The sequence below is a fragment of the Camelus bactrianus genome, chromosome 2 (genome assembly GCF_048773025.1).
Source record: "Camelus bactrianus isolate YW-2024 breed Bactrian camel chromosome 2, ASM4877302v1, whole genome shotgun sequence".
Taxonomy (NCBI): Eukaryota; Metazoa; Chordata; class Mammalia; order Artiodactyla; family Camelidae; genus Camelus; species Camelus bactrianus.
Genome location: NC_133540.1, coordinates 88548621 through 88560846, shown reverse-complemented (window position 1 = coordinate 88560846; position 12226 = coordinate 88548621). Strand labels below are relative to the sequence as shown.

The window sequence follows — 12226 nt, the reverse complement described above, 5'->3', positions numbered from 1 at the left end:
TATTTTCCTCCATAGCACTTATCTGCCATTCTAAATACTCTACTCATTAGAATCTGACCTTCAGGAGGGCAAAGATTTTGTCTGTCCAGTGATGCATTCTCAGTGCCTAGAATAGCAAGTCAACAGTTGTCACTCAATAAATATTTGTTTAATAATAATCTTTATTGCTGTGGTAAATATATTGTTTCTGACAGAGCTGCATAAGTGCAATAAAAAGCACATCAGGCTGGAGAGGTGAAGGAATGCACTTAGCAGAGTCTTGGTAAGCTGAGAAGCCACTGGAGGGGTGAGGAGTGGGCCGGTGCACACACCTTGAACTTGTCTGAACCAAACCAACCTCTCTACATACTTTATGCTTTCACACTCAAATGTACAACACCACATAGCCATATCAAACACAGAAGGTAGTCTAGCCACTTTTCTTCAGATTCATGCAGAACAACAGAAAGAAGACATGTTGTTTTGTTCTGGTCCACCCCTTCATAGTCAGTTACCTTTAGCAAATCACTCTCTCTCATCCCTGGTCCTTCATTAAAAAGGGGGAGGGTGTAAAATAACATGTGGCCCATCTATTTCACTGGTGTATTGTATGCATTGGATGAATCCATAGATACGAAAATATATTGAAAAGCTATGAAGTACTCTGTACAATAAGCAGTTTTCTTTGTATTAAGATGGACAACTAACTCGTCTTATGATATCACTACAGCTGCCTAAAACTGATGATGCACTTTGATTTTAAAATGATTCCTAAAATGTATTAAAGAATAAACAGGAGGAAAAGTAGGCTTTTAAGGGCATGGAATGAGAAACAGAGTGTAAAATGGCTTTTTCCTGATTCTTTAATAAAAAAAATATAAGGAAGGAAAAAACCCATAAATCTCCAGAGCAGTAACTATATTACATGAAGTTCAGATTCAAGACTACTACTATGAACACCTATAATTATCTAGACTCAAGATACATCAAATATTTCTCATCTATTTCAATAGCACAAGGATAATCCAAGATGGCATATTAGTATCATACATGTCAATAGCAGGTTGGGATGTAAATGAGCAAACCCTTTCCAACCACCTGAGTTCTGTTTTTATTACAGCATTTATTAAACCAGAATAAAAAAGTGGTGAAGAATGACTTGTCACACCATTTATTAGAGTTGATGGAGTGTAGACGGTCTTTTCAATAAGGCCTTAACACACTGTTATGTACCACAGTACATTATTAATGAAAAGAAATGCAGGAGACTTGCATCAGTTTTTCCCCCAAGTCATCCTGACGTTACATTCAAAATCAATTCTACTCTATGTGGCAAAGGTTCATAGATAAAATTTTAATTTGTTTGTTGTTTACCAAAACTTACATGTCTAATTCAAAGCACCAGTCAGGAGCTTCCATATTGTACTCAATAATCGTACATTTTTTTGGAGGGGGAGTTCAAAGGAAGAAGCAAATGCAACAGGAAGATAAACAAATTGTGCCCTAGTTCATATGTGACAAGAGAATAAGATCTAATTTTCTCTCTGATTGAAAGAACTCACAGGGCAGCCATGGAATGCAAATTGTGTTGGGGGTTTGAACTGCTTTTCCAATACTTGAGTATCCAAATGGAACTAATTCATTCTGGAAAAGGTATTAAGTAATTGAGCATGATTGTGCCAGGGTGAGGGATAATCCTCAAACTGTGAAGGAAAATAAACATATTTCACAATGACAGGGTCACCACACTCACTCAGCACCCTCAATCAAGCATTTTACATTCAAAAGAAATAAACCAAACATATGAAGAATGACCTACCGCCAACAAGGAGCCCTGATAGACACAAGCACCTGTAGGGAAAAAATACAAAACAAGAATTAAAAGGGATGCATAACAGACCAACAGGCACTGCCCTGGTCAACTTAGACTGAATTGCATCTTATATGAATCACAATCAACAAACTGTGCTTTTTCCAAAATCTTAAATGCTTGAGCATTCTGTCCATGAGGAAATAATCCCATACACCAAAACAACATTTCTTGGACATGCATGAGGAAAAGTTTTATCAAAACTTCTTATTTGAATTTTAAGATAAATGTATTTATAATGGCATGCTGTAAATACAGTGTATTCTCCTATATGACTAATCAGTGAAGCCTCCATAATCTAGTCCCAATTTACTTATCAAAGCTTCTCCGCCACTCTTTGCTTACACAAATTCCTCATTCCAACCTAAGAGGCCAACTTAGGATCTTAGGATAATACTTTCATATCTCAATGCCTTGGCTGATTTTTCTTTCCTGCAGGAGATACACTTGGTCTATTCAAGTTCCTTGAACTTGAATCTGTCTTCTTTGTGAAGCTGTCCAGCCCACATTATATTTTTTCTCAACCAATTTTTGAACAGCACAACAGGTGTAGATTTAATCTACAAACATGTGGGCAGTCTGCTAACAGCTACCATCTCAGAAACTGGGGCTGCAAAACAGACTGGAATAGCATACACACACCAAGGCAGAAGTACACCTTGACAACTGTGCCACGCTTGTTGTCCAGAGGGAAGGACACGTTTTACTGCAATGCTTGGCCTCCAACAGATCATTCATGAAGTCTCAATAGTACCAACTTCTCAGGAAAGGATTGCTCTACCTTATCCACCACTAATGGAATTAAGAACAGTCTTCAAGGAAAATAAGATGGCTATTTACACTTGGGGTTTGAATCAAAGATCTCCATGGGTAAATTTATTGAAATGACTTTTGTGCCCTTTACATTCAAATAAGAATAACTTGAGATAAAACCATGGGAGGAAATACTTCGTAACTGACTTATTTTTCTTCAAGAAATCCTATTCGAAAAACAGTATTTCAGTCCATGGTATATCATAAGATAGGAGATATATATATACACACACACACACATAACACATATTTGGATATAGATATATATAAAATATCATATATAACTAAAAAAAAAATCAACACAATTCAATTCTTAAGTTACTTAAATGGACATATTTAATTATTTCTGATGTTTAAAAGTTAACCATAAAGATGATCACTTAGGAACAACTTAACAAAATTTAACCTTTAAAACAAACAAACAAAATTTAATCTTTAGACAAGACCATCCTCAAAAAATTGTACTGGTTTCCTCCACAGCACTACCTTCCAAAAGCCAGTATCTTTTCAAAGCTCCAAAAGGAATCAGGTGTCTTAGGAAGTATCCAAGTACTCATATCAAAACCCATTTCTGGAAATTTAGACAGACGTTACAAACTCCCTGTAACATGGAAAAATGAAGCAATGAGTGCGGCACTACATACACACTTGGTTAAGCCAAACACCTGCTAGAAACTCAAGTCAAAACTATGTGTAACTGCTGATAAATTCCATCATTAGGGAAAGCAAATAACTCAATTTGGGTTGCTCGAGGATGTAAAATTCTAAAAGAAATAAGCTTTGGCCTCTGAGGGCTTTACTAAAACACAACAGCTCTACCCGGAAAGCAGCTGCAGAAATGAGTCTCCATTAACATAGCTTCCAAAATTCATTGCTTCCCTCTGGAGAAAGGAAAGCATTCCACTGTGATGCCCAGGCCCATCAAACATTCATCACCACCCAATGCCAGATGCAGTCCTCTAAAGTAAGCATATTTCTCCCACCCTGGCACACGCTTCACACCCACCAGCAGACAAAGGCGGGAGGTCTGCTAGCATTGAGTGCTGGGTGTGGCTTCTGGTTCTGCCTTTTCACTAATTAATCAACTCATATACTTTGGAAAACAAAGTTACTCTCTCCACTCATAACTTCTTTTCTTGAGGAGTCCTGGAATGTCTGCAACTCTATCTGAGGTGTGGATTTGGGCTTTACTTGAACTTGAAAGGAAACTCCGGCTTAAGAGGAATTCTGACTATGAGGCAGATCTAGAAGGAGAAAGAGGCCTTCTTCAAGGGAAAATGAGAAAAATAAGAGAAGAGGAACTGGAGATCTCTGACCAAGAACTTTGCCAGTTTCAGGGCATGGAACACAGCTGAGGTGGCAAGTAATTTAAGTTCTGACAACTGTGAGAAACTGCATAAAGGTTTGCAGGGTGAAGTGATCACACAGTGCGAAGGAGAAAGCTGAGATCTTGAGACCTTCCTCCCATGTGGTTGGTACCTTCCTTGCATGTCACGCAGACAAAATGTTACTTCTTATTTATTTAAACAACAAGTAAATGTCTGCTTTTAAGCCCTCTGGCACATAATAATGTACTCTATTACGAGACACCTCTATAAAATCTGAAGTGTTCAGAGGAAAATTTGAGATACAATTTGTACCAGTACTCACACCCTGCAACTATTCTCTACAGAAATCATACCTGGTAAATTGAGTGTATTAGAGATGTTTAATCCAAAAGTCACAAAATATCAGACCCATTAGTTCAAAGAAATAGTGGCAGATATGACCATGAGATGTGAAGAAATGTGGAGAGCAAGATATCACAAAAACATGACTCATTAGAAACAAGCAGCCACAAGTTGGCATTTAAATGTTCAAGCTTAATGTTCTGCTATAATTCAGCATATGGCTTGTACACTGTGGAACAGTTAAAATAGAATCGTTTTCTGGACTGACAGGATAGCTCATGTCCTGATTACTGTCAACCAGGAATCAGATAAATTAATAGAGTAGTTAAAATGAAAACGAGCCAACTGTTTTTGAACTATAGTATGATTTGGTGCACGCCTTCAAATATGCCATGTGGAAGTCCCCTCCCCTCTGCTGAGCCAAGTGGCGGAGAGTATTTTATGACTACTTGTGTCTGAGTAAAATTGAGTGATACGGCCACTCAAGTCCACAACAGTGAATACAGATGGCTGTGTCTTCACTAAAGAATTTATATGCAGAGGGTAACACCCAGAATCTGATCCCCAGAGGAGAATAGAAATGTAATATGATGGAAATAAGACCCTATGACAATACAACACCTCTTTATTTCCACTAGTAGGTAGCTGCAAAAGCTATAAGATGCAAAGTTGCTATTATTCAATATTGGGAAACCCACCAAGTACCAATGTTCACATATCCCTACTGCTACTTACCTACACTAATTATTTCTAGGTATGCAAACTCCTCGAGGGCAGGTATTATGATTTTTTGATGTCTGTATGCCCCTAGCAGACACAATCTGACACATAAACTCTCAATAAAGATTTGTGGAATGAAAGAATGAAGAGATGGGCTACTTTTCCCAGGCGATGTCTTTCCTTCCTTAACATTGAGTTTTAAGTGTTGAATCTTACACAGAAGGGACTCTCCAGCCAAGAGTGGAACCAAAAATGCTGATCCACCCATAAATAAAACACAGTGGCTATCAGATAATCCTTTTCAGTGCAGTCTGTTAATGGCATTTAAAGGAAAAAGCCTGGAAGATTGTGCGATTGGCTAAAGTCATATGGGAAGTGATGGACACAGACTACAATTCAGTTCCCTCAACCTCCAATTGAAGAATCTTTCTCTAGCCCCAAACCAACATGTTCTATCTAGTGTAACTTCACAGGATTTCCATGGGTCAACACAACTCAAGACGTGCTTCTCCAGAAAATATCATGGAGGAGCTCGTCTGATTCAGAAAGCAGCCATGTTTGCTAGATGTTTCTCTGTGACCTCTTGTTTTCACTAAGTTCCCAAATCATAGTAGTTTGTCAGCTTGGCCATATAAGACAATGTAAAATCAATCACACTGCCAATAATCTGCTTGTAAAGCTTCATTTTTCTTTTAATAATTAAAATAAAATTCAGAATCAGAGAGTTGCATCTGACCACAAAGAAGGCAGCAAATATTGATCTTTTTCCTTTTTCTATCCTGTATGATTAGCAGAAGTATTTTAGAGCTATCACTTAGCAGACTTCTGCACTTGGTAAATAACAGACCACAGCCCAAAGAAGTTAGGTGGTTCATTCAAGGTCACACAGCAACCTATCAGAGAGGCCAGTCTGAGCTTATTCAAAATGTGATTTGGCAATACTCGCTCACCTGACTACTGCTTTTTAGCATATATTTTGTACTAGGAGCTGAGTTGGAGACATTAGGATAACTAGAAGCCATCCTATGCCCTCAGTGAGCAGAGAGTTAAGTGAGGAAGGTTGCACTTTATCAATTATAATTGTAGAATTATTAACTGGTGTAATAGAAGCATGTATGCGGTGAGCATTGAGAAGAAAATGACAAACTCTGCCACGGCCTGGTCAGCAAGAGTATCACAGAGCAGGTCACACCAAGAGAGGCACATGTGAATGCTTCTTTTCCATTTTTTGTAAATGCGTCTTTTCCATTTTTAAAAATCACTGCCAAGGCTAATAATAAAAGCTTGAGTAAATCTCTAAGATCCTTAAGTGTTCCGTCTTTGACCTCAATGCTCTTATTTTCAAGAGAAAGAAAATCCTGATGGAACCAAATCAAAGGTCTCATTGGGGGGGGGGGGGCTGTGGGACTGTTTGATTAAAGTAACTAAATAAGATAAAGTATGTAAAAGGCTTAGCATAGTGCCAAGCAAATAGTATGTGCTCAATAAACGTCCGTATTCATTCATTATGAATGAATAGGCGTCATTATGACTTGGATGGAAATTCAGAGACGTCTCTCAATCCAAGTTGTAAAATGATTCTCGAATGGTCTGAATGTGGGGTGAAACAGTAAGGAACCAAGTTTCTAAAGAATCTTTGTTGGAATAGAGCCGCTCGCGTCCTGCACTCCTCCTCCCCCATCAGAAGACTTTGGACGTCCTTAAACTTTGACCGTGGTAGCAATCAGTCTTCCAAAGGGCGAACCTTGCAGGCCCTTAATAATAATGGCTTTTGTAATTTCAAGGGATTTACTTCTGAAAAACTATGTATCTCCAACTGCCCCCTGGTGAGCTATCAGGGACAGATGGACGTTTTCCGCGTATATGATCCTAAATAAGAAACTGCCACCACCAAGTGAAAACGTAATTTTTCTAAATCTCAAGTTCAGATTTGTATTCTGGGTTGACTCTCCCATCTGCTTTACTATAATTAAGCCCTATAAGTTTTTTGTTGTTTTTTAAGTTTGCACACACACGCACACTAAAGACCTAGTTCTTCAGGTTAGGCACTGTTTGAAAAAGGCTGCACAGGCCCCAGACCTGCTTTTCCCGGGAACAGTACACACTTGACAGACTTCCTGGGAGGGTGCGGGCAGGCGGTACCCTCGCCCACCGGAAAGTCCCCACTGCTGTGCATTTCGAAGGCCACACCACTTTCTCCCTGGAAGCTAGCTAGGAAAAGGCAGCCGCTCAGGGGGCTGCAGGTCGACCCGAGGCGGGGCTTTGTCCTCCCCCGAGGCTGCCGCCTCCCCTAGTCCGGTTCCCGGGTCTGCATCCGCGAGCCGCCCCCAGCCGGCACCAGCTCGAAGAAGGCGCCCCGCCCCGCGCCCGCGGCGGCCGCCGCTGCGGCTCTGATGCGCGGCGGGGCAGGTGAACTCTTCTTCCCGCAGCTGGGCGAATAATGAATGGAGCCGGGAGGGGAAGCCGAGAGCCCGGCGCGGTGGATTAAGTCGTCTCGCTCAGCCAGCCGGCTCCCTTCCCCCTCCCTAAGCACTGGCTAGGCGACTTCCCCTCAACTCGGAGCAGGTGGAAGCTCACAGCGCCTCACGTCCCCGAACCCGCCATCCCGTAACCCCCAAACTCTTGATTTACTTATCGATTCATTTATTTGCCTGAGCTCAGATTGCTCTCGCTATCATGGCGACAATTCCCACAGTCTCCTTTCCCTCCCTCAGCTCCAGGGTTTTACACGTAGGTTGGAGCCCAGGAGGAAAACCGGGAGGCTGAGGGCGAAGTCAGAGAATGGAGCTAAACTCTTGTTAACCACTTCTTTTCTGGTGAAGAGGCAGGCTCGTGCCTCTCCATACTGGGAAGCTTTCTTTTAGTGCAATTGAATTGTCTACCTCCAGAACACGCTCTAACCAGCTTATAAAATCTTAACTGGACTTTACCGGGAGATTTATAGGGGCGAGGATGGCGGGAGACAGACGGGAGGTTTTAAGGTGCCAGACTCTGTTTCATAGAAGCATAAGTATTTTTACACAGCTAAGAGCAATTGTTCACTCCTCATCTACGCTCCATACAATTGCTATCCATTTCGGGGACACTGGGTTAGTGGGAAGAAAGAGAATCCAATTTCAGGGATGGCACCTCAGTCGGCCACCCACCCACCCAAACGCACTTAGGGCAGAAAGGGAGGCGGGAGTGGGGCTTGTGATCTGCATGCAAAGCAATCAGGAGTTGGAATCTTCTCAGAAAAAGCCCACCCCAGTTCCACGGCCATCCACCCACCCACCCAACCCCAAAAAACTTCCGACCCACAATACCATAAATCTGTGGACCTTTTAAAGAGCACAATCATACACACACACACACACACACACACACACACACACACACACACACACACACACGAAAGAAAGAAAGAAACGAAAGACACCGCTCTCTCACCTTCAGAATGATGAGGCAATACTGCAAATTCCGCCAATGCTAGGGCCACCCCGAGCCACACTTTAAAGACACTCATTGCCGCCTCGGAACCCACGCTGGAGGATCCCAGCCTTCAGCATCCAAGAACCAGTTCTTGGCCAAAACGCAGGCTTCGGCGCTCGGGGCTGGGTGCACCGAGAGCGGGGGGCGGCGGGCGGTCACCTCCGAGAAAATAAGGCGATGGACGGGCCGAGAGCGACACTCACATCAGCCTGGAGGCGCCGGGGCGGGCTGGGGACGCAATTCCCTCACTGCCGGGCGGAGAGCGCGCCCAGCTCTCCAGCAGAGCAGGACGCCAACGTGGGTTGAGCTTGGGAGAATAAAAGAGGAGGCAGGGCGCAGTTCCCCGCGGCAAAATCTCGCCGGAAAGTTGCCCGTCACCGGCTGATAGGATCTCCCAGCTTTTCCCTCAGGCCTGACCCGTCCGCTCCCGTGTCTCCAACCGTGGAGATCCTCGCGCAGGTTCCTCGGCAGCAGCTTTTTAAAGTTCGCTTGACACTCTACGTCGGCGCCGCGTGGGCAGAGGGGGTCGCTAGGAGCCTTGAAAGACCCACCCACCCCTCCTTCTGGGCTGGGTCACCCGGCTCGGCGGACCTCAGCCACCCCGGGCGGCTCGCAGGAAACTTTGTGCCGCGCTGCGGGCAGCTCGCGGGACTGGCAGGCGCTGCGGCCGCACGGCGCCGCCTCGGGCTGAGCTCCCTGCAGCAGACGATGGGAAACCTCCCAAGGAAAGCCGGGGGCGGCGGCACGGGGGACGCAGCCGCTACTTTCCCGCCCCCACCGCTCGCCCAGGGTGAGCAGGGCTGCGGGGCGCGGCTCTCTGCACGCCGGCGGCCACCTCCGCACGGTACACCCTGAGCGAGTCTGCAGGGTCGAAGTGTGATTACGGGAGCGGAGCAGGAGCCATAATTTGAAATGCAGGAAGCAGAGAGCTAGAGAAGCTGTAAAGGACCCCCGAACTAGAGCCACTCGGACCAGAGAGCCCGGAAACGCACAAAATAAGGCTCCCTTTGAATCCCCGCGTTTAAAGGACACGCGCTCCGCCTCCCTTCGCCTCCCTCCCCTCTTCTTTGCTCGGTGTGAAAATGGACCCAGAGCCTCGGAGCTTTGGCAAAAGATTCCAGAAAGTCACGTGGAAAAGAGACGCGAGGAGGAGGGAGTTGAGGGGAGGCCGAGAGAGCAACCTGATCCCCTTATTCGTTCTGCTGGAGTTCAGATTGCCTTTGTCTGGGGCGGGATCAAAAGTGGTCACACCAGGGAGGGGTTGGGGTGGGGGGGAAGATGGCGTTGCCCTTACTCCTGCTCAGCTGAGGGACCCGCGAACCGGATCCACACCCCTCACTTGGTGGGAGCAGGGAGTGATGCCCATATTCAAGGGCCCTGGCGCTACTCCTACCCCCACACCCAGCCACTCCGGCTGGACTAAAAGTGAGGCAGGTCTGATCCATTTTCCTCGCTTTGGGACCTTCCGGTCATCGCATCGTGGGTTTACCAGCAGCCTGGGAGCGCCTTGGTGTGTGTGTCCAACTCGGGACTTCCCACTGCCAATGCACCTTTACCTCTCCCTGAGGGAGGCTGTCAGTGGAACACTACAAGGTCTCGGAGTGGTGGCTCAAGCTGCGCCCCCAAATGCCAAACACTGGGAAGTAAATGTCAGGGCAAGGCCTACTGGGGCACACACTTGAAGAGTGGAGGCCTTGATTCCAGGTCAGGACTGAGTGAAGACTGCTATTTCTTATAGGGCCAAATAAAAATAGCTGGTCTAGGGTTAATGCTTTTATGAGAATAGTTGCATCAGAGAGGTGGTGCTGGCTGGATTCTGACTGGCCCAGAGAAGAGACATCCTGGGTCTCTCAGTTGACCTGAGATGGGCAAGCCTGTTAGAGGGGAGTTTGTCCAAGCATTGAACGCAGAGCTGTGAAACTGCTAGGGGACTCCACTTATTTTCAGTCTTCACCACCATCTTAAATCTGGCAGACGTTCTACTTCACACTGATGCTACACTGAACGATTCACTTTTTAGAATAACTCAGTAAGTTGTAACTGGCAGATCCCTGTAACTATTACAATTAGCCAAAGCAGAAGGGAACATCTACAGCCTAGCCCTGATGTTTGAGTATTTACAGGACCCAGGGGGTGTGCAACTCACCCTTAGTCTCTTCTGGGCTGTGGCGGTCTCAGGAACCTTTGCATCTGAAGCACATAGTAGGTGCTCATTAGATGTTTGTTGAAAGAATGAACTGAGCAAAATAGTGAGTCCCTGAGAGCAGTGGCCACATAAAGTGGGGTTGAGTGTCCTAACCCTCATTCCCCCCAAAAATGATCCCCTTCCCTTTTTTTATTTTAGAAAGTTGACATTTTCTCAATTCCATGTAAAATGCTGTGAAAGCTCAGCTTGAAACACACTCTGTCAACCACATCTCAACCCAACCTCCTCTTACAGAAAACTTGTAGCCACCACTGACTGGGAGTAAGTTAAACAATTTGTTCTCTCAAGAACCAATCTGATTTTATTGAAAAAAATCATACAATCATGGCACTCAAATAAGTCTCAATAAGACATCTGTTATTCTTGTGTTAAATGCAAATATGCCACTTTTTTAAAAGGAAAGGAAAGGAAGGAAGGAAGGAGGGTGGGGAGAATGGCACTACTGAGTTACCCCAAATTCATCTTATGCTGTATTATTTATAACACCCCTACTCACCCATCAGCCCAGCACAGGGACACAGCATTGGCCCACTCACATCACCCTAATCAGCTAGAGAGTTGACAGGCCCAGAGTCCGTCCATGTACCAAGATCCCTGGATGACCAAATGGTTGAAAAGGTAAACCAACAATTCAGTAATATGAGGCATATCTAGTGCCCTCTATGGCCACTTAAATTAAAATGTTGAGAAAAGAATTATATTAACATAACCAATTAAATAATGGTGGAAATTCAGTAAGCATTTTTATAGATATGCAACTAATCATAACTAGCTTATCTCTATATGTCAACCCCTACTGACTAGTGCTTCTTTCCAACAACCGATGCTTCCATGATGGAAGCTAGCAGTTCACTAGTCAGAGAAAGTTGGGTCTATATCCTCAAGTCTTTTCATTCATATGTCTGATTTCAACTTATGTCTGGTTTCAACTTCTGTTAGCATGTCACACAACATCTCCTTGGATCAGTCCTGCTATCATCTAAGGGCATTTTTCTGGCCTTGTTGCTGCCCATTTTGGGGAACTGATTTATCAGTTCCTGGTGTAAATGACAGTAACAACAACAATGATGATATAACTAACACATTTTAAGTACTTTGTGCCTAACACTGTACACTTTTCCATTTAATCCTTCAATGGCCTTGTGAGATAGGTACTCTCATTATTTCCTGTTACAGGAGAAGTAACTGATGCTCAGAGACGTAAGTAATCTGTCCAAAGTCAGACAGCTAATACATAACAAAGATACTAGAGGAAGCAACTCTAGCTGCAATGACAGGCAAACCCCCAAATCACAGTGTCTGAAAACAACATGTTTACTTCTCAGCCACATCCTGGCCCCTAGACACTGATGGCCCCTGCACATTGGCTCCTGGGCATTGATAAGCCCTTCTTGCCAAGCCGTCATGGAACACAAGGCATGCACTGCTTCTGCATCAGGGCCAGAGAGCGATAAAGGAGCCACTGTAGTCCCAAGGGCCTCAGCCCTTCCTCTCAGA

The 12226-nt window shown here is 44.4% G+C and overlaps 1 protein-coding gene across 4 annotated transcripts in view; it reads right to left on the bottom strand.

The window, feature by feature from the left end:
• FRAS1 (Fraser extracellular matrix complex subunit 1) overlaps positions 1-9610 on the bottom strand; it is a 409376-nt gene extending 399766 nt beyond the window's left edge. For 2 of the 4 annotated variants that reach the window (XR_012500267.1, XM_074345854.1), the window contains exons 1-2: positions 8482-9610; positions 1799-1830 (exon numbers count right to left, since the gene is read on the bottom strand). Coding sequence is in view for 2 of the 4 variants with exons in the window: in XM_074345854.1 (XP_074201955.1) it covers positions 1799-1830; positions 8482-8557 (108 nt within the window). In the remaining 2 variants the exon portion in view is untranslated. The remainder of the gene's footprint in view (positions 1-1798; positions 1831-8481) is intronic. The other 2 variants (XR_012500261.1, XM_074345849.1) reach the window with 2 other exon arrangements.
• Between the last annotated feature and the right edge of the window lie 2616 nt (positions 9611-12226).